This window comes from Euprymna scolopes, chromosome 3 (assembly GCF_053919585.1).
Source record: "Euprymna scolopes isolate OS-2025 chromosome 3, ASM5391958v1, whole genome shotgun sequence".
In the NCBI taxonomy this organism is placed as follows: Eukaryota; Metazoa; Mollusca; class Cephalopoda; order Sepiida; family Sepiolidae; genus Euprymna; species Euprymna scolopes.
This window is the reverse complement of record NC_136484.1, coordinates 121,866,726-121,890,527: the sequence shown is the minus strand read 5'-3', so window position 1 is coordinate 121,890,527 and position 23,802 is coordinate 121,866,726. Positions and strand designations below refer to the sequence as shown.

Below are 23,802 nucleotides of genomic sequence, written 5' to 3'. Positions count from 1 at the left end.
GTAAATTTAATTCTACAATATCTGGACATTTTCTACTTCATATATAAGCCTTCAATAATTGGTATTGTAATTAAGTACCAAACAATTTTTCTTATTGATGAAAGTTGAGACGTGACGGTAGCTAAATCGTTGACGACACGAACTGACAACCTGGGTGTGCAGTTCGTTCCTCTGAAAGTTTTTCACTCAGGATGTTGGCAACCTTCATGTGGTCAGAAAGGATTTTAACAAGAAAGATATCGGAGAGACCAATGCTAACGATAGAATCATTTAATTCATACGAAACGAATAACACGATTTCTGTTTCAAAGAACTGCCTGATGCCCTCTGATAGGCAGATCTTCATTCATTTCGTTGAGAAGCAATTCGTTCAAAATCATGACAAAGAATATTTACACACGTCAAATCCTTTTTCAACTTGTCCTTAAAGCAAAGCAGAGGTCTACCCATAATCCGCTGTCGAGCTCGCCGTACATTACTTGCTTTTGTATTCGGTCGTCTTCCATATGCAAGACATGTCCTGCCCAACGTAGCTGTGATTTAGCATTCGTCACATTGGAATTGGCGTAGGGGGAAAATTACTAGCTAATTTTCAAATGGTTGGGTTACATAACAAAAACGTGAATAACTCATCAGATCTCGTCACAGTGAGGGCTGTGATACGTGAAACAATCGTCCGTGGTGAACTAAATCAATAAAGCAAATGTCATCGTCCAGTTTACAATCGTTAGGAAAAATTCATCTCAAATTATTTCAGTTTCATCTTCTCCGTTCAGTCTTGAAAGAATAGATGCCACCTGTTAGGGTAGCTTTGTGTGTGATTGTGAAGTAAGGGTTGCTCAATCTCTAACGATATCATCTCCTCTGAAGAGGTTATGTTTTATTTCAGTGGCAAAAAGAAGTCCAGGACGATTGGAAATAATACCGATCGGAGCATATACAGAACCTTGTGATCCCAAATCATCACCTATTTTACTAGTGACGATTCTCAACGTCATTTAATTACGGTGAGTTATTCAGTTTTTGTTATGTAAGCCGACCATTTGAATTATTCCCCTACGCCAACTCGCTCGGCGAGCTCTACAGCGGAATATGGAAACAGATTAGTCAACGTGATTATTCTCTCCGTTGTTTTAGTTTAGTTTGTAATTATTATGAGTTTATTTCATTCTTATTCAAAATTTAAGAAAAAAAAAAAAACATTTTAGTAAGTGTCTTTATAAATTCGACGTTTTTATTCGGAAACTGTTTCTAGCGTGCACACAGTAGCTTCGAGAATTGTTCTTTCTGATACCAAAAGATGAGAACTGTTCTATAATTAGAGGAATTACAGGTATTTTTTTTTTTTTTTTTACAAATATTTTTTTCTTAAAGCCAATTGCTGCTTAGATGGAAGAGGCTCTGTGAATTAGCGGCCAAATTATTAGAAACATCATATGTGAAGAGTAGTGAAACGATGTGTTTGTTCACATTACATTTTAATTTCTGCATGTTGGTATAATCAGAGAAACAGAAAGAGGATTCAAAAGACAAACAGTTCGAGGAAAGTAGTAAGCTCTCCATCGTTTTATGGACTTCAATATTGAAGTGGTGAAATTTAGCCGATTGTTGGGTTGATAATGAGTGATTTTGTCGAGGAGGGAGCAAATTGTTGCAAATTCATCGAAGTACATTCTATTGAAGGACTTGTAAACCAAACACAGGGACGAACTTTGTAGCGATGAGACAAAGTTTCTAAAAGATCCAGCCCAAGAAGGAGAAAGTAGGGGTTGATGCACCAGGCCAGATGTGACAATACTCTATGCGTGGGCGAATGGTGGCTTTGTAGAAATAAGAAATCTGATAGAAGAAATTTTCTAGACCTGTAGAAAGATTTCACTTTTTTGCAGCAGACTTGGCAGTATCTTCTATGTATTTGTTATATTCATGTTACTCGTGACTCTTAGGCCGAAGAGTTTGAACGCTTGATTCTAGAGTATGGTTGGTTGGTTGTTTTACGGCATATAAACCTTTTTCAGGTTATTTAATGCCGAATCTAATGATTTTGAGGAACGATTTTTTGATGGAGTATATTTGTTTTTTTGTTTTTTTAAGTCGGATTCTATTTAACCCATAGTTGGGACTAACAGGTACTAAGACTCCGGGTCAGAGTGGACCTGGGAGCATGGCAATTAAAGGGTGGCTCCACCCTCCCCAAGGCCCGCAAGCTGGGGCCTCACCATCGGATATAGTTTTAGGTCATATCCAGGACCGTTGTATGAAGGGTTCTTTTTAAATTTTTTTTATAAAGGCCAATTTTTTTTTAAGATTGGAGAGTATGGTGTGGGGATTGTTTTTATCAAATAACTCTTTAATATTCTTTTCTTTGTAGAATCGATTTCTTACTGTTGCAAAATCAGTACATTCAATTAATATGTTTTTGATTGTGAGTGGTGTTTGACAAGGTATACAGATGGGTTGGCTTTCTTTTTTTAGGAGATATGAGTGGGTTAAGTGGGTACGGCCTATTTTTGTTCTTGTTAGTTTGACTTCTTTTTTTTCTGTTTAATTTCGTATTTTGTTCTTGTTTTCTGATTTTTGGCATGATTTCGTGAAGTTTGTTGTTAGGGTGTTCATTCCAGTAGGTTTGCCATTTCTCTGTTGTATATGCGTTGATACGTCTTTTTAGATCTATGTATGGAATTTTAAAATTTGCATCGATTGGGAGATTTAAAGAGTTTTTTTGCTGCTGAATCTGCTAATTCATTACCTTTAATAGCGGATGGCTCGGCATGCAGCAGAAAATTATTTCTTTTTTACTGTAAAATTCAGTTAATTTTTGGAGTAATTTTGCGATTAGAGGGTTGTCTATCTTTTTATTTTTAATCGCTTTTAGAGTAGATTGGGAGTCTGAAAGGATTATAATTTTTTTTTTTTTTTGTTATTGGAGGCGAGTTTGAGAGCTCGGATTAGAGCATGTATTTCAGCACTGAAGATTGAGGTTTCTTTGAAGAGGTTTGATTGTTTTTTGATTGATTTATTGAGTATTGCTGCACTGGCTGTTGCGTTATTTTGTTTAGACGCATCTGTATAGATGTGTGTGTTGTCTGGATACTTTTATCGAGATCATCATGATAAGTTATTGGATGAGTATGTTTCTTTTCATATTTACTTAAACTTAGGTCGATGTTAGGGGATACGATTTTCCAAGGAGGGGTTTTGAGTAGGACAGTTTCGTGAATTTTGGTTATGGGTAGATTTGCTTCTTTGGAAATCGATTTTATTCTAAGTCCAAATGTTTTTTTTTTGCATTTTCTTTTTGGTCGAAAAGGTGTTTACGGTTTTGATTTAAAGTGCTATTGTGTTCTGGGTTTGTGGGGTTGGCTGTAAGTTTTGTGTAGTACTTCAGACCAAGGTTTTTATTTCTAAGCATTGGAGGAGTTTCATGTGCTTCTGCATACAGGCTTTCTACAAGGGAGGTTGGAAATGCTCCTAGTGCTAGTCTTAGTCCGGAGTGGCATATTGTGTTGAGGGTTTTTAGATATGACTTTCTGGTGGATTGATATATGAAGCTACCATAATCTATTTTTGATCTAATTAATGCTCTATATAGTTTGAGAAGTGTGTTCTTGTCAGCGCGCCAATCTGTATGGGCGATGACTCGTAGGAGTTGTAATGCTTTATTACATTTGGTTTTGATGTAATTGATGTGTGGAATGAAAATTAGTTTTTTGCAAAAAATGATTCCCAGGTGCTTGTGTTCGTTTACGAATGGATTTTTTTCGCCTTCAATCTGTAAGGTTGGGTTAGGGTGGAGTTTACGTTGGTTACAGAAATGGATGCATTTTGTTTTAGTTTTGGAGAATTTGAAACCATTTTTAGTTGCTCATTTATTAATTTTATTTATGTTAGGTTGTAGTTTTCTATTTTTATTTATGTTAGGTTGTAGTTTTCTTCCAATAGTGTGAGTGTATTTAGATCTGTAGCTGATTGAGCAGTCATCTACATATAAGGAGCTATGTATATCAGGAGAGAGTTCTTTTATAATGTTATTGATTTTTATGTTAAAGATAGTTGTTGATATGCTTCCTTGGGGCACTCCTTGATTTTGTAGGTCTGATAAAGTTGGGTCTATGTGAACTTGGAAAGATCTGTCAGTTAGGAAGTTTTTTTATGAATTCAGATAGTCTGCCTCTTAGTCCAATGTTGTGGAGATCTTTTATGATATCGTGTTTCCAGGTAGTTTCATATGCTTTCTCAAGATCGACCCCCACCAGATGTTACGTGTTCCTTATTGATAAAAGCTTCTCTGATGTAATTTTCAAGATTAGTAATGTGGTCTATACATCCTCGATGTTTTTGGTATCCACGCTGGATTTTAGAAATTATTTTGTTGTAATCTAGATACCATATAAGACGGTAGTTAACCATTCTTTCGAACGTTTTGCATAGGCAGCTTGTGAGAGCTATTGGTCTGTAGTTTTCTGGGTTTGATGTATCTTTTCCCAATTTGGGTATTGGTATTATTGTTGCAGTTTTCCATGAAGTTGGGAAATCTTTTGTTTCCCATGTTTTATTATAAATTTGGAGAAGGAGTTTTAATGATTCGGGCGGAATTTCTTTAAGGAAGCTGTAGTGCACTTCATTTGGTTCTACAGCTGAGTTATGGGATTTTTCTATGGCGGTTTCTAGTTCATTGAGTGAGAAAATTTAATTGTAAGGCCCTTGGTTTTTAGAGTTAAAGATTATTTTGTACTTTTCCTTATGTTTCTTAAGTATTTGAAATTGTCTATTGTAGTGTTTTGATGAATTTTCGGCAAAGGTTTTAGCTAGTGTGTTAGCAATATCTTTTTTTTATCAGTTATTTTCTGTTTATTTGTGAGGTGTTTGATAGGATTTGGATTATAGTTTTCCAGTAGACGGTTTTGGGTTTTGTGGTGATGTTGATTTTGTTGACAAATTGTTGTCAGCAGGATCTTTTGGATTTCTTAGCTCTTTGGTGTTTGTATTCTATTAAGTTGTTCGTTGTGGGTTATTTTTTAAATTTTCTTAAGGCTGCCTTTCTCTGTCTAATGACCGTTTTACATTCTGGATTGAACCATGGTTCGTTTTTTTTTTCAGGAGGAGAATTTTTGGGTATGCATTTTTTGGTTTTGTTATGAGTACTTCCGTGAATTCTTCTATTGTTTGGATTTGATATTCTGTTAATTTTAGTGAACAAAGTTCTTTAAATTCGGCCCAGTTGGCTTTGTTTGTGTTCCACCTGGGTATGTGGTTTTGGATGGAATTACTGTAATTTATTATGATAGGGAAGTGTTCACTTCCACAGAGTTCTTCGTAAGTGCTCCATGTATAATCCAGGAAACTTGATAGATCACAGATGGTAACATCAATGGCACTAGTCCATCCGTTTGTTGGATTTAAGTATGTGGGATTTTTTTGATTGAGAAGGCATAAGTTATTTTTGTTAATTAATTGTTCAATTTTGTTTCCTTTTGAGTTTGTGACTTCACATCCCCCATAACGTACTGTGACAGTTAAAATCTCCAAGAAGAATGAATGGTGAAGGTAGTTGTTTTATTAAATTTTCTAGTTCATTTACATTTATTGGTTCATGAGAAGGGAGGTATATTGAGCAGATTGTGATTGTTTTGTGCAATGTGACTTGAGTTGTGATTGCTTGGAGATTTGTTTTGACAGAGAAATTGCTTTGAGGTGCCTCCATTAGCACGAGGGCCTGTGTTATGGAAATAGTTGTATTGTTCATTGTTTGGTGTTTTGAAATGGTTATTGTTTTGTAGGAAGGTTTCTTGTAAGCAAACAATGGCTGGGTTGAAGAGTGAGATAAGTATAAGAAGTTCATTATAGTTAGATCATATTCCACGACAATTCCATTGGACAATTTGTTGCGTTTTATTTCTATCCATGAGGTTGTTTAGTTTTCCTCTATTTCCATCTCTTTAGAGGTAGAGGGTTTATCTTTTGTCGGAGTTTGTGTCTTTGGTGAAGTGTTTTGCTGGTTTTTTTCTTTTTTTTGTTTGGATCTGGACATCGATCTGGATCTTGCTTGAGATGTTGCTGTTTTGGCTTCTTGTTCATTTTTTCCCTCTTGATTACTTGTGTTTGGTTTCTTTTTTATCTAGAATGTTTTAGGTTTCCATTTTTTCCAGAATTTAGAATCTATTTTGAGTGTCTATTGCTTGGTTTTCTTCTTTTCTGGAACGTTCTTTATTTGCTGTTTTATCATTGCTTATGTTTTTATTAATTCATGGTGGTTGTTTTGTTGGTTTCTGTGATGATTTTTTTTAAATGGTTCTGTTGTGGATGGAATATTATTTTCTTTGTTTGGATTTGTTATTTCTATTTTGTTTCCCAAATTTGAGTATTTTTCTTTTAGGCTATTTTGAAATTCTGGCCATTCTTTAATGTTTAATGTAATCAGTTTGTTTATCAGTTCCCTATATTGATCATGTATTTCATTATGTTGGCATGGTTTAGTTGTCTTTTTTGTTGTCTCAGCATGTGTTGTCTTTCATGTACGTCTCAACTATTTTCTGGCTTCTGGAAAGGTTGTGTTTTTTTTTTTTACTTTACTTCTATAATTTCTCTTTCTTTTTTGTATGTTTTGCATATTTTAGAGAAGACCGGGTGATCTTTGCAGTTAGCGCATTTCACCTCATTTATGCATTTTTCTTCGGTGTGGTCAGGCTCTTTGTTGCCGCATTTTCTGCATATTTTTATTCCTTTACAGGCTTCTTTATGATGTCCATATTTTTGGCAATGGAAACATTTTAATGCAGCTGGGATATATTGGTCTACTTTTACATTTAAGTAGTAAATTTTTATTTCTTTAGGTATTGTTGGTTTGTTAAACGTTAATATGTATGTGTTGGTGGTTATTTTATTGTTTCTTTTTATGTTTATGCGGATGTGGTTGATTACTCCTTGTTTTTATAATTCGGTTTTTATTTCTTCTTCGGTTGCTAGCGATAGTTCATAACTTCGAACTACTCCTTTCGAAGTGTTTAGTGTTTTATGGGGAAAGACTTTGCACTTGTACTCATGGAAATTCTTCATTTTGAGTAGAGATTGAGCATCTCTAAGATTGGTGATCTTAACTAGTTGATTTCCATCTTTTGTTTTTTTTATCGTTTTTGGTTTACTCTTTGTGGATAATGTCTTTTCTATTAGAAAAGTTGATAAATTTCCAATTTTTTTTATTTTCGATTAATTCAATAACCAAGAATTGTGGGAAGTTTCCTTCATCTATAGTTGGAATGGTTTTTCTAGTCTTGAATTTTTATTCTTCATCTGAGTTTGAGGTCAGAGTCAGAGGAATGATTTCTTTTGAGGGTTTTGAGGGGGATGCATTTGTTTTTATCAGCCACGGATTTTGGGATTTATTTCTCATCAACCACGCTCCCTACCCACCTTGGAGTCCAAAATTGGGGCATAGTAAGGAGGACACCCATTCGCCTTGACCATGTCGGGACTACGTGGAGGATATATTCTTTTGGTAAGGAGTTCTCAAGCACTATATTTTCTGTTCAATATGTCTTCAAAAATACATTTGTTCAGATGGAGTGTTGAGTTCTGGTCTTTCCAATTTATTGACCCTTGCCACCGCCTTCTAGCACTTACTTGGTTTGCCTATTTTTTGTAGTGGGGAAGAAAAATAAAAAAAAAAGATGGGAGTACCTTTAAGTTTCGTTCTTTGTTGTGGTAGTTGGTACTTTGGGTGTAAGTGCTAGGGCTTGGCGTGACTGACCGATTGGTCGGATCGGGCCTCTCCGTCTAGCGAAAGTAAGGGCCGAAGTAATGTGTTGCATTGCCTAGATTTTATGCACCCAGGTCTAGGTTAGCTCAATCACCAGGATCACGTCCTAAGGCATTACGGGTAGCAACCCACGGCTAACTGGTTGTCCCATTGAGGGATTTCTACCCTCTGCAGGGGGGCAGTCAGCTTATTCTAGTGCCCTACCAACAGGGGGGAAAAAGGAAGGGGAGAGAGGGGAGCGACGGGGTTGGGAAGTAGGGAAGGAAAAGGAAAGGAGAGGGGAAGGGGGTTGTTTTTGTTTTTGCAGAACATAATTAAGTTTTACAAAAGAGAATAGAAAATAAAAAAAAAGAAAATCGATGTAGGTGCATTTCGTCTCAGGAAGCCAATGGACAGCCTGATCTGGTAGCACCAGGATTCTAGAGTATGGTTCTATCGATGGTTGCTTATAATTTTTAAAAGAAAAGGGCTTGATCTGAAATTCATCAATAAATTCCCACGTTTTATAAAAAAACAAGTACATTTGGCAATTCTTTGGTAGTTATAAATAGGACGATGACAACAGCATATTCTTTTCATTGTTTTGACTCAAGTATATATATTGACCCAGTTAAACAACCGATAACTACATCATTCTATATAAAAGCATATAAGAGATCAACGGATACACACTGGAGTCAAAGTGATAATATAGTGTTGTCCTTTGCCCTAGTTATAATGGCGGGTTTTCACTATCGATTCATCCAAATAAAGATATCAACGGATATACACTCGAGAGTAAAAAAAACAAATAATATGATGTTGCCCTAGCTTTAGTTACATATAATGGCGGATTTTCACTATCGATTCATCCAAATAAAGAACGTATTAAAAATCTAGTTATTTGCTGATATGTTATTGTTTTAACTCTCTCTACACCTCTGTGATTATTGTAGAATCATATGATTTCAATGATTTTTACTCTAGCACACAACAGCTATAATTAATGATAGAATAATTCCTTTAAAAAAAAATTGCTGAGAATTCAAAAAAAAAAAAATGTTCTCGATTCCAATACTGTTCTCAATTTCTGATTCTTATGCAATTACCAATTCCGATTTTAAAATTTCTCAAGTAGGACATTATTTGAAGTGAAGATTCCTCTTTTTAAATGTAGATATAATTTTCTATTAAATTTGACAGAATTTCTACTGTTTTCCTTTTATTTATTGTATCAAATGTTTTGATAAATTGCTTGTAAGACGTTCATTCTCATTTTTCGCTTGTGCCATTTTTAACTGCCATTTTCCGGTGCCATTTTTACTTCAATTCGTTATGATCTATAAATCATAGTTTTTCTGGTAGTTTAATATCTCAGCTATTAAACATTTTTTTTTTAAATTTCAAAGAATCATTGCTATTAATGCAGAATGCTAGATTCTGCTGATTGTCGGCATGTTTTTTTTGTTAAATTGTCAGGTTAAAATACGGAATAGTTACAAAGCTCACACCCCCCTACTGTTAAGAATAGGTTTCTAAATAACGTTATTATTGTAACACCGTCTGTATTCTTCATAAGTACAGATACCCGATTCCGATTGATCGTCACAACATAAATTATAATACTTACTTTTAACTCAAATGGGATATGGTATCTTAAGATACCAAATAGTTAAAAATTAAAAAAAGTACAAAGTACCATGACAGAATGTCTCGTTTTGCAAATAACATATTTACAAAGCGATTCAAAGCTATGATATACTAGAAGTTCAACCCGGATTTGCTCGGGCCCTATGTACTGTTCATAACAGTATATATATATGTTAAAATGTTTGACTCATGTCCAGGTAACCTACATCTAAAATTTTAAGTGTTTAGACTCAAAATTGGCGGAGGAGTTTGGTAGAGTCTGCAAAAGTCAACTCTTTCAACTTTAACCTCTCGGAAGCCAAACTTTCGCCCAAAAACTGATTAAAAAGCTTGCTGCATGTCTGAATATGTATGTAAAAATTCAATTTATGTAAAATTTCAAATGTTTAGACCCAACATTGGCTGAATAGTAAAGATAAAATCTTTGGAACTTTGACCCCTTGACAGCCAGATTTTCGGCCAAAACCGATTAAAGAGCTTGCATTAAGTCTGAATACATTTTATCTAAAATTTCAAATGTTTAGACCAAAAATTGCCTTAGTAATTTGGTAGAGATTTCTCAAATCTTAATACACCTTATATCAAATCTCTAGTGTGTAGACTGAAAATCGACAGAGTAGTTTAGTAGGGAAATGTACACCCACAGACACAGACACAATTACATTTTTATAGATATATAGATTTTAGTATTTTACTAAGACGAAAGTCTCGTAAACTATTTAAAAATACTTTCATATCAGTTCGTAATAATGACTTCAACTGCTTTGAAATTCGATAACACCTGTATATTCATTGTACACGACATCTTCTAGGCCTTCATAAAGTTTCTTTTAGTCTGTCTATTCACCGGCCTCGAAGCGCACGTAATTCTTAGTACATTTGGCCATCTGCACACAGTCGTGTTCGAGATAACGCTTTCATATCGTTTTATGTGTACCAGGTGATGCGAGATCGATCCAGAAAACAGTTTTTTTACGGCCATTTATTGGTATACTATTATTTCTACAACAGACGTAGAGATTTCATTTATTACAATCGATTACCAAACCCAAATAGATGCAGCTGAGCAGATCGGAGGGGAGTACATCCATCTAACGGTTGTGAAAATAACAATTCATGTTTGAATAGTAGTCCGAATAAGCCAAAGTATCTAAAAAAAAAAAAAAAAATCCCGAAACGTAAAATATATATTAAGTATATATATTTTGCCAGAGCTCTAATTTACACATCTTGGCCTTCTGGATAAGATCAAAGTGTAGTATTTGTTCTTCAGATGCTGCACTTCAATTTATTTTTCTCTGTCAGTGGAGGAGAAATCCTTCACGACTGAGACAATTTTTATTTTTGTTCCTTTTCTCCACGTTAAAAAAACGACCCTGGTGTCTAACTCTGTCCCGTGGGGAGGCATTGTAAATAGGAACCCTCATTATAAACATGATAAAGTAAACAATGTTATTTCCTATTTAACAGTGACAGACAACAAAAAAGCTACTTCAAATTAGAGAATGATAGACTTTCGATAGAAACAGTCCTTTATAGAGATGTGTTGAAAATGATAACGTGGAACATTCTATTTCAAACACAAATGTGACAGACCGACTGAAATGCTATTAAAAACTTTACAGTTTAAGAAAAGAAAGTAAAACAGACCAGATACATCGGCTTAAAATAAAAACTGGATGCATCTAAAATGACATGCTTATTAAAATTGCGCGTTTAACGATGACAATTATATTTGAGTAGCTGGACACCCGGCGTTGCCCTGTAGAACAATATGCTTAAACATGACATTATAATTTATGCAGATTGCGTAGGTATTATTATAGAATTGATAGTCTATTGATTATTATATATTACGAGGAATAATTTGCCCGGTGTACTAATTCACGAAAAAAATAACAAATAAATAATAAAAATAATAATATCGTTCATCAAGTTCCGTCCGTGTTTGTTTGCAATATCACGTTAGGTGATATTTGTACTTTACCATGGATGATCTGAAATGCACTTCTGGTTAATGTTTACTTTTATAATATGCAAATGAAGAAATGATTTGTGGCGATTTTTAAATGGTACCTCTTCTTTTATCGTAAATTAAAATAAAATGGTGGGTTACACCCGGGCTTGAACAGGGGATCACTTGATCTGTAGTCGAATACTCTACCATTGAGTTATATCTCCAGATGCCAATAATTCTGTTTTATTTTTTATTTTTTTCTTCATGATTTGCTAAGATTTTATTATCGCTCTTGCCGGTGTAATGCAAAATATTCTCCTGTAAAAATATGAAAAAAGACTAAGGACCGGATTTTTCGATTTTCGGTACTTATCGGATGCATTTCTGTAGAAAACATATCTAAGAACATTGCCAGACATATAAATTACCTTTTGTGTGAAATTTGCAAATGTTCAGCTGTTTTGGAACCTATAAGGAAGTAACTCACACAAAGTGACTTTCATATAATAGTAAAAACAAAAGTGTGACAGCGATCGATGGGCAGACACACATGAGCCATCTTTTTTCAAGAAGGCAGACTTAAACAGAGGCTGAGGAGAATGCAATAGATGAGACGAGTTATAATCCCTCGTTTTAAGATTTGAAACCTACGGTACCAATTTTGTTCTGATCGTTTGTAACACCCTTCACACACATACACCTAACTTTATTTAGAGAAACTTGATTTATTGACGCTATTTGATCGGTCCTGTGCCTAACCATAAATTAAATCTCGTGTTCTACCAATTTTGATAGAGATACTTTTGCTCCCAACTCTCCTCTGACCCGGAGAAGTGATAGTACCTGTTAGAGTCTCATCGACGAGTTGAGTACTCAAAGTTCGAATCCAGCCCGTTCCACAAAATCACTTTTACTTACGATTTTGGAAACCTTCACATGGTTCTACCCTAAGTACATGCTGTCTTTCTGGAAAGAATTCTAGCTAGAAGAATATTGAGGAAACGAATGTCAACAATAGAATCTTCGTATTCATACGATATGATATCATCTATCGTTTGAAGACTACTTTTATTTACAGAATATGCAATGACAAAACGAATTAATGTATGAACATTTGAAGAACTTACAAATTTAAACGATGGAAACATTTACCAAAATGGCATAATAGGCAGCACCAATTAGTTGTTATTCACAAGCGCAGGAGTTGTCAGAAATATGCCAGATTAACAACCTATGGAACTCCACTTAGAATTTATTTTTAAACTTGTTTCACTTTGATTGCCTATAAGGCTGACGACGTTCTCGAATTGGAAAAGATGCATCTAAAGAAGGTCGGAGGTTATATCTACCGAAAGTTTGTAAAAATAACACTTAAGACGAAAACAGTAGTTCAAATAATGCAAACTATACGAAGAGATTAAATAAAACTTAAAAAATACGTAATGCCGTTTTTTTAAACTATGGTGAATATTTATGAAATGTCTAAATCTGAAAATTGTCCAGGTAGATTTCCTAAATTAAATATAGTTAACAACTGTATTTTCTGATAAGATGAATACATTTTAGGTATAAACTATCAAATAGGATTAATACTAGAATAGCATACAATATCCATTGAATTAGATAAATTCAAATATTTAAAAAAAAGAAGACATTTCTGGGGAAGTAGCAAATAAAATATTTAACAGAATATTAATACACTTTTAACTTTTTTAGATGAAGTATGAATATTTGTATTGTTTAGATTAATCAGACAATTGTGGTCATCCTGAGTATCATCTGCACAACGTTCCGGTCGATGTAACCCCCGACAAGTGTAAAAGTTTTGGCACGAAAAAAGGAGGTAAGTTTCGAATTTTGGATCTAGTGTATACTTTGTTACAACTACATAAAAAAAATCGAAAAGAATGCAGAGCTACTCACCTTTTTTCCAGCCAAAACATAGCGACTTTTACACTTGACGGAGGTCGGAGGTTACATCAACCGAAACGTCGTGCAAATAACACTCATGATGAGAACAATTATCCGATTAATCCAAACAATACAGAATAATATACTAGGTTTCTTAGACTGGTAATAAAGGGGGAAAGTTATAATCCCTTGTTCAAAATGGCTTCTCTAGGTTATTATAAATTGATGGTTGCATACGGTTGTGTTCATTTCTGCAGTAAATACTAATCCATATTAATGCCTAACTGTGCATCGAACGGATAACAAAATATTTAGTTTGCTGGTCCATGCATAATTTCAACGAGAATGACTGGAGTTTCCGATAAAAAAAATGGTGCGGACAAACAGACAAAGAGAAATATAATATAAATTGATGTGTTTATAGTCTAAACCTTCTATGCAATGTTTTCTGTCTAAAGTTTGAATTTTGATTATTAAAAATGGAGATGGTCAAATAAACAATCAAATGCATAACTATTTTTTTATTAGAGTTGAATTCCTAAAACAATTAAAAATGGAAGTACAAAAAAAGGCATAAACAAAACAATTTTGTTTATGCCTTTTTTATGCTTAAATTACGAATATAATTAAAAAGATAAAATGCACAAACAGGTACCACAACAAGAAAAATAAGTTGGTTTGATTTAAATATAGCAGCATTAAAATATCACATAGAACACATCGAAATCAAAGTCTAACAATCGAGCTAACTCAGCAAAGAATGTGCAAACAAAATGGCTGCCCACCCAATTATTCCTTTATAAAATAAAAAGAACATTTTTTTTCCAAATAAAAAAAAAAAATGACGATTCAAAAGTTTTCTTCATTGTTCTAAGCGCGATGTAATCTGAAAACGGCGGTCATCATAGCAAACAAAAGTTGAGCCTGCTAGCATAAACAATGAAAACTTGCCTTTTATTTTTCGTCTTTAAACTCGTATTTGCAGAGTATTTTTCTTCGGAATTCCTCGTTCTTTTGTGAGCGTAAATAAAAGCTAAATTTACGTTGTCCTTTGTTACGTTTGCCGAAAAACAGTAATTCTTTCCAAGTAGAATTCTTCCTTTTGCTGTTCTAACGTCATTCGCAAATAATTGTGTATTATTTGGACTGTTTACGTAAGTATCTGACGTTTGACTTTTTTGTGTCTTTTTTGCCCGAAAATAATATATGATCTAAATGCCTTTCCTTTTGATACTTATTTAGGCGGGCCTGGCACTGGGTCAGTGCAGAATACAGAGGAAAAGATTGCCAACGATCGAAACTCCCATGAAAAACTATTCTGGAGATACGTCCAACCAATCAACGCGTTTAAAATAAGCGATTAAAATAAAACCGTAGACGAAACAAGTGTGTTTTTGAATTTTTTACATAAGGCATGCTAATTCGTATTACTTAGATTATTCGAACTAATGTTTATTAATGTTTACATCTTAAGCATCTTTTTTCTCACAAAGTTTCGACTGATATAACCTCCAACCTTCTTCAAACGTATCTTGTCGAAATCTGGACTCTTTCTATCGAAATCGGGAATTTGCACGAAATTTCGAACGGAATTCTGTAGATAATCCACGGTGGCGTAACGGTAACGTACTTGGCAAAATTCAATGTTGGAGTTTGGAGGTTTATCTTCAGAGCGGATACTCAAAATACAATTGCGAATTAGATTAATACCCGCTCATGGCTGACTGAACAAATGCATGCTACCGCGTGGATTAAATAAAGGCTTCAGTTCAAAACTCTGTGCAGATTCTCAAGTTAGATGGAAAAATTCCAGAGTTCGACAAGCCGCACTTGTAGAAAGTGCAAGTCTAAAAATTAAAAACATGAACTAATAGCTTCTTGGTCATTCATTCGTAATGCCAGCATTTGACCTTCACCTGGCATTTTTTTTTTTAATTTTCACACTTTTGCACCAATTTTTTTCGGGCTAAAACCCATATACAAAGTTTTGCATGGATTCAAATACCTTATATATGAAGTTTCATGTCTTTAGTCCAAAAACTCTAGGAGGAGTTTGGTAGGCAAAATTTGTTAAACAAAAATATATACGTATACATAAATATATATGGAAACAATTTTATATTTACTATAAACTTTTTACGCAAATATTATGCAAGTATAAATAATGTAGAATACTTGCATGAATATAATTACACGCAATAGTTAACTAAACATCATTATCCTATTAGAAAACCGAAGCAACTAATAGGGAATTAAAGTGAATGTTTAAAAGAATATGGGAATTAGCTAGATCTTTTGCTAGTGAATGCAATTCCATAACCCATATATAAGAAAATTGTATTTTCTTTTCAAATAAGTAGAAAAGAGGGGTTTTAATATGAATATCAATACACACAAAAGAAAAACGAATTTATAGGAGTATAGATTTTACATTGTGCATAAAAGCCTATAATTTAGGATGAAAAAGTTCTAGCACACGCACATAAATAAGTGAACTTATCTGTGTGTGATAAATGGTCTCTACCAAACTCCTGGCAATTTTAAGTCTATAGACTTGAAAATTGGTATATAGGTGATTTGGACATGTGGAACAAATTCGGTTCGTTTTTTTAGCCGGTAAAAATAACTGCCAAGAGTTACAATAGACAAAAAAAAATGACTTGACAGGCGTAAGTCGACTAAACCCGTTACGTCTACGCATGCGCAAATATAGATTTATATGTTAAATTCGTTTTATTTTTTAACATCTGAAGATAACTCAAACGGTAACGATTAAGACTGGAGTTGAAACACTAAATATTTTAGTTTTGATTCTAGCTGATGACACGCAAGCAGTTATTTATCTTTTGAAATCCTTAATATATATTAGACGCAATATAATAATCAATAGAGAATTGGCTCTATAATAAATACAAAATTTGCATGAATTAGAATATATTCAAGCGTATTTTGCTACGAGACCAGCCAAGGGGGACTATTTTATATTAGATACAATAATCATGAAGAGACAAAAAAAAAAAAGGAAATCTAAACAAATCAAAACATCATAAGCGTATTTGCGACTCGGCAACACCGAGCGGCCTACATGTTTATATTATTCCTTGACAGAAGTGCAAACACATTGTACTTGCATAGCTAAAAACAATACGTAACAAATATCATCATTAAGACTAGCAGGACCCGTGTACCGGCGTTGTCCAGTGGAACTATGACACAAAGCCAGAACAGATTTGGCAAAGGACATACACATCCCTGAAAACAAACTCAATTAGCAGAACTAAAAATAACAGGTACCTTAACTTCTACATACTATCATTTTTATATAGACATGCTATTATGTCTCAAGAGATTATTTTCCGTCTAATTTATATAGTTACTTAGTGTATACAAGACAAATATATACAGATTATATATACGCGATTCATTAGTTTTCTCTCGCAGGCAGTGTTTCCTGGAATCTGAGTGACATCTGGCCTGCCCAGATATCCAACACATTCGCTTCTTTCAGTCACCATTGAAACTTAGTTTGTGTTCTCGCGAGGTAGGGATAGTATTGGATTATATAGTTTTGTTCTAATATTACTAATGAAAACATATGCTACCTCTGATCACATATCGTTGCTAGTATATATAACAAACGGACATATACTACACAGTCTTCACAATGGAGGAGGTAATGTCTAAAAGGATGATATCGCAATAGAACAAATACTTCACTATCCCTTTCCAAAGGGTAAAGTAATTCCCGAGTTTATGACCTTATAAAAGAACAGATCCTGTACTATCCCACGAAGAAAATGTTTGGGAGACGTCATCGTGGCAAAGGAATAAAGACTACTCTGCCTTTTCCCTAATAACGAAGGTAATCCTAATCATGACCGCAGAACAGACACTACATTACTCCCTCCCAAATAAAGGAGATATTACCTAGGAAGCTGATATAACGAACATACATTATCATCCCTAAATGAGGAAACGCATATGAAGATGGTCTCTTGATAACCAAGTGTATAACTACCCTTTCCTGACTTAATTACTAAGAATTAATTTAGCCTTTGAAGGATTGAAATAGTATAGTTTCGGCTTCAGACAAATACTAAATTTTCATAAGTAACAGATGATAATTCGTATTATTTACATTCAACGGGCTATCTGTTCTCGTTTCGAGTGCCATTTTCACAAGATTTCAGTCGATGTAACCTCCGACCTTCTTCAGGCATATCTTGTGGAACTCTGGATTTTTGACGGAATTCCTAACAGAACCCTTTATTTACTTCACGGGAGTAGCATGCTCTCGTTTCGTCAGGTAGGACTGGATAGAGGTCCTAATTCGCAATTGTATCTTTTAGTCAGCCACACTGAGAATTGAGCCTCCTACCATCAGGAGAGGCTCACTTACATCGAGCGAAACGTTGTGAAAATGATATTAGATGAGAGAAATAGTCCAATGTATTAACATAATACGAACAATCAATCTTCATCTAAAAAATTCAGAAACGTAATAGATGATTATTATTATGATTTACTAGCATGGGTGCCCGGCGTTGCCCGGGTGTTTGGAGGTGTATGCTGAGCAAAAAAAAAAAAAAGAAAAAAAAAGAAGTTTAATTTTTTAAAATTTGATCCCTATTATGACCCCTTAATTTTTTGTTTTGGGCTCAAGTCAAGTTATTAAGTTAGATCTATGTCCAAGGAACCTATATCTAAAATTTCAAGTGTTTACACCCAAAATTGCCGGAGGAGCTTGGTAGAGTTCTCAAAAGTCAAATCGTTGAAGTTTGACCTCTTAACAGCAACATTTTTGGCCGAAAACCAATCACAAAGATTTTCCCAAATCTCAGTACCATGTATATCAAATTTTGGGTCTGTAGATTAAAAATTGGCAGAGCTATTGCGTAGGGAAATGTACACAGACACACAGACACGTTCACTTTTATAGATAATATATGTCTGGAAAGATTTGTTGAGTGTCTTGGAGCATTTTCTCTTGGATAATAAGATATCATTGAACGCCTGGACAATTTGAAAAGGCATAAAAATGATTTAAAAAAAAAAGGAATGGTTTTCTATTGATCAATCAAATTAAAAGGATTAGCGATCTCTTTATCGCTTTAGTGCAAGGTTTTGAAGAGAGCTTAGCGAAACAAAACGGCCATGAAATATTTTATCGTTCCACAGCAGTTCACATCGTTTTCCCTCCAGACGTTCAAGCCGCAATAATCATAACAATCGAATCACCATCATCACGTCTTATTAAAAAGGGGGAAGAAAAGAAATCACCACCGATATTTCACGAATGACTTGGAACAAACAAACGCTTTACTAATTAGATAAAACAAAAAGAGTAATTCACACTAAAATAATTTGCTTTTTCATCTATCGTGCTTTGAGGCTATATTGATCAAACAGACATTACTCGTCTGGTTTCGAACTCGGATCAAAGTGTAGTATTCAAGAACAATAAAAGTTTTAATAATTTGGAAATATCTTAAGTAGAATGATCCCTTGGGTAAATGTGGTATTTTAGTGAGTGATGAGGCAAGAGTCGGACATACATTCTCAGTAATTGTGATGAAGGATAACCAAAGACACCCATGTTTGAACCATCTTGTTCCTAATTTGTTTAAATATAATTTTTATATTTTCTGCAAATAAATATTTCAAAGTCTTCTACCTGTTCTGACCGATGCCGCTTTGATTTGTTATCTACAAGGAAAAATATCTACACCATACGAGTTCTACTATACCTACATTCGAAATTATACGGCATAATCATGTTGACATACCGGCTCCCACTGGATCACCGAAGTTAAACAACGTTGGGTTTGGTCAGTACAAAATAGGTGACCATTTGGAACTTCCCGTGTGCTGTATGAGCTCTCCACTTATCCTGGACTTCTTGCCACTGAACTCAAACAGTGCCGATTCAGGAGAAGTGTGGTTGGAGATTGCGCAATCCTTGTCTCACACTTACACGTGCATCGCCCACTATAATGGTATCCTTTGTCTTTCGAAACTGAACGGAGGCTCTTAATATTCAAAATAAATTACTGGACCTTCACCGAGTTCATGTTAAATAATTGGCTGAAGTGTCGCGCAGTTTCTTCTTCAGACGCTAGTGTTATGGGATAGGATACTAGGTTCGGTAACCACACATACTTTTTCAACCCAATTAAACATCTTTTCCTTGTTCTTGTAAAGTGATGATTACAACGTGTGATGTAGATCGCATAACAAAGTTTAGATACCATACCAAAGTAGATTTATTATATGTAGTTGTTTCAGGCAATGCATTAAACCACTTCATGCAAATAGTTAAGTAAAATACTACTTCAAGGTCAAAGACTAGTTAAAGATAAGTCTTAAATGAATAGATTCCTACTAAGAATAGCAGCAACCCTTCTTTTATGAGAAATAGTCCACATAAAATGTGAGAACAAAAGGAAAAAATAAGGGAAGCGAGAGTTACAAAGCTATCGAGAGTTAACCTAAGCTCTATTTCCTTCTGATATAAACAGGGACTTTTTTATTTTAATTGTTTCTAAGTGCCACTGGATTTTCGCCATGTGAAAAACTCGATGGTGTCTAGCTTTGTCCTCGAGGAAGGCAAAAATTAGGAATATTAAAAAAACAATTATTCTTAAACGTTTATGCGATTTACTCCGTTAGCAATAAAAATGATATTTCAAACTTTGGCGTGATAGACCAAAGGGCGGGCAGCGTCTCTGACGGAGATTTGACTCAAATTTAAACCTGACAGACTGCTAGACTAAATGGGAAAGCCTTTTATATACGTGCGCTTATTTAGGTGACATCGCAGCGAATGGAAATAGGAAGTGAATTATCAAGAAAGCAAAAAAGTTAAAATGTATCAGATTTGAGAACAGAAGTGACAAAAGCGTCAGCATTTATTATGCTGAAAATTAAGAGGAATTCGTTTTGGGATCAAACGAAACTTTTTTTTTTAAGCGTAACATTTGATAATGATCACTAGTAGACAATCTCCGGCCGAATTATGTATCTTAAATAAAATAACTGTATATATTTTGTGTACAAACACTTCCTATATACTTGCCTCCCTACGAGGACAGAGTTAGACACAATGTCGGTTTTTAATGTGAAGAAAATCCAGCTCCCCCAAAAAGGGGCATTCTGGGTAGGTTGGTTGGTTGTTTTTGTTTTACGGCATATCAACCCTTTTCGGGTTATTTAATGTCAAATCCAAAGATTTTGAAGAAAAATTGTTTTAATAGAGTATATTTGTTGTTTTCACGTCGGTTTCTATTTAACCCACAATTGGGACCCTAACAGTTACTACCACTCCGGGTCAGAGTGGACCTGGGAGCAATGGTAATTAAAGGGTGGCTCCACACTGGATATAGTTTAAGGTCATATCCAGGACCCCCATTGAAGGACTTTTACCCTCTGCAGGAAGGCAGTCGGCATATTCTAATGCCCCACCGAAAGGGCCTTCTGGGTAGGAACAAAAATAAAAATTGTCTCAGTCATGAAGGATCCCCCCTACTGACAGAGGACAGAAAAGATCAAGTGTAGCATCAGAACAGATACTACACTGTGGTCCTGGCCCGAAGACGTTTATCTTAGTTCATTACTGCAAAATAACAACGATCTGGAAGGACGCCTAAGAGAATCGTCATCAGATATGTTCTGCAGAATTGGACAAAATCCTGTCGAGTAAGTCTTATTTCTTAGCCAACATCGTCATCAGACCAAGTCGAAAAGAATCATAGAAACATATACGTCTATTCCATCTACTTGTTTGACGATGAAAATGCTGCTTTCAACTAAAGCGAGACGGACAAACTGGCGGAGAGACAGACCAAGGAGATGAAGGATGTGATGAATGAAAGCATCGAAAAAAAAAAAAAAAAAACCAATACGGATATGAAATTTGAACAAACCAAATTAATAAGCGAGAAAATTTGTTAAATTTAGCCGTCGTCATTCCTCGTCGAGGCTCGTATTACTGACCTTTTGTATAGTCGTGGGAATTCGGGGGAACTGATGTATTTCTTGTCTTCAGTGCTGATGCGGCTTTCGACTTCTGAGCACTCAGCTTCTGCAAGAGCAATAAATAAAAGCAATATTAATAAACATGAAAATAATGTTAAATGATACGCATAATCATAGGGTCGATCATTTGTTGTGTGTGAATATTCTATATCCATTTTATTTTTGTCTACGTTTGAGCAATACACATTAACCGCTTTCCAAAATATGTCCTCAATATTGCCTTACGAAATCGTTAAAAATTCCAAGCTGTCAAACTTCACATTTTATTTGGCTTAGTCGACAGCTAATGACAGCTAGGCTAGCATTCTGGGGGCTTTAATAAAAATATCTTCAGGAATTTCCTTTTATTTAGTAGTAGTTTTAAATAATAACGCTCATTAAATCGAGTTTTATTTTCCTGTCGATGTTTTCCCAATAAGAAGTCCTGGTTAATTTTCTCCACTATCCTGAGTATATAATATATAAATCTTCCCGTTCCTTATTCTCTTCCGCATGTGCGATTAAAACATCACATACACAAAGACATTATAGTTATATACATTGCAAGGCTTAGCAGTGGGCAAACTAAGTGAAGGCATACTTTTACCATTACTAACCAGCAGAGCGTTACCACTGTCAACTAGAGCATCATCCTATCAGACATGTGAATGAAGTGATGTTTGGAAGTAAAACCCGATGATAAAAACCTGGCCATATACATGTTAATTTGTAAGTTTTAAAGCCATGCATCGCATGTCAGAATGTAAAATGCAGGTTAAGCCGACTATGATGACGATTCTACATTTTAGTGTAAGCAATAATTTAATGAGCAAACAAGAGTGTAATTACGAAAATTAACATTCAGAATTCTATTTAAAACTATTTATATGGTAAAATTTGGTAAAAAAAAATAAAACAAAGGAATAATTTTTAAAAAGTGAAATGAAAAAGATTCCCAGGTAATACCGGATATTTACAGCTAATTTATAAATAGTGTTTTCTTTTTAGTTGAGGTGAATTTAAAATTAATCACAAAAAATGTTATAATCATAAATATGTGGTTATTTCAAAGATTAATTTTTGGTATTTATAATTTAAATACAATTTTGGCCATGAGACTCGTGCATATATGACGTAATCTGGAGATCCAATTTTCAAAACTCTACGTATTAAATTAGGCAATAACACAATTGTCGTCTTCCAAGTGGTTTATTGTGTTTGGTTTATCAATGTAGACATGGGACTTTACATATCTCCAAAGAAAATAATCTAATGGGCTTAAATCGCATAAAGAAGGTGGCCAGTGGACAATCTATCAATATTATTATAAAACTCAGATGACCGTGTAACGGATGTTGTAACCCAACATCCGTTTTACAACTTCCGGTTGTGTATGCGTACATAAAAAAAATCAACGCAACAATAAAACGTATTATTTTACTGTGTACGTTATCAGTGTCCCAATTGTTATTTTTTTTTCGCATTTAAATTATCCAAATAAACAATTGTTAATACTTTCTGCATTTTCTTTTACATCGTTCATATCCGTATTACGCTTAAGTTATTTTAACGCAATTTTCTCACAAATAAATCTACTTTAACCCATTGACAACCATAAGAGCATTTTACAACTGCGATTTTCCCACCGCCTTTTTAAAAATTTATTCTCAATTTTAATTTTTAATACACCTTTCTTAATAACATTCATATATTTTCTTCTATACTACCAACATAAATAAATAACCCCGAAAATGTTTTTTTTAATTTGTGTTATAAATAATCAACGCGACACTAAAACGTGTTGTTTTACTGTGTACGTTTTCAGCGTCCCAATTGTTTTTTTTTCGCATTTAAATTAAAAAATATATGAAAATTTGAATTTAACTAAGTATTATGGTATCTTTTCAGTGCACATTTACCTATAAGTATGGCAAACCACTTATACAATGGCTGTAAGATTTTTTTTTTCAAAAATAAATTATAAACAGAACGACTCAGAAATCTACCTATATTCTTTTTTTCATTTTGATATACTTTCATAGAAATGTTTCTGTTATGTCACAAAAAACTATTTTCTTTATGTCACAAGTGTCACACTCATTCATTAATTCCATAGCTAATATAACATACTGACCCAACGGGTCACGGGTAGTCTAGTTATTTTATAAAATTAGTTGTTCATCAAATGAAATGTATTTTTTTCAAATATTTCTCTGAGTAAATTATCATATCACGCACTGTATAGCATGTTACTTCGTACTGCTGAAATGACATGATGCAGCATCAAATCGAGTTAAAATAACCAATAGTTGCCAAATTTGCACTTAAAGAAAATAGAGTTGTCAATTTAAAATTCGACACCTACAAAAACACCCTATATACTCAGTATTATATATATATGAGTTGATTAACTTTCGTCTCGCAAGTCTTATTATAGTATTTTAACACTAAACATATGCAACAATATATCTTACTTCCAGGATCAGGTTGGTTGTTTTTGTTTTACGGCATATCAACCCTTTTCAGGTTATTTAAT

At 34.2% G+C, this 23,802-nt stretch overlaps 1 protein-coding gene across 2 annotated transcripts in view; it reads right to left on the bottom strand.

The window, feature by feature from the left end:
* Nucleotides 1–23,802, bottom strand: part of LOC145258239 (cubilin-like) — a 1,360,229-nt gene that overhangs the window by 166,516 nt on the left and 1,169,911 nt on the right. For both annotated transcript variants that reach the window (XM_080116206.1, XM_080116216.1), the window contains exon 18: nt 21,246–21,333. In XM_080116206.1, the coding sequence (XP_079972332.1) occupies nt 21,246–21,333 (88 nt within the window). The remainder of the gene's footprint in view (nt 1–21,245; nt 21,334–23,802) is intronic.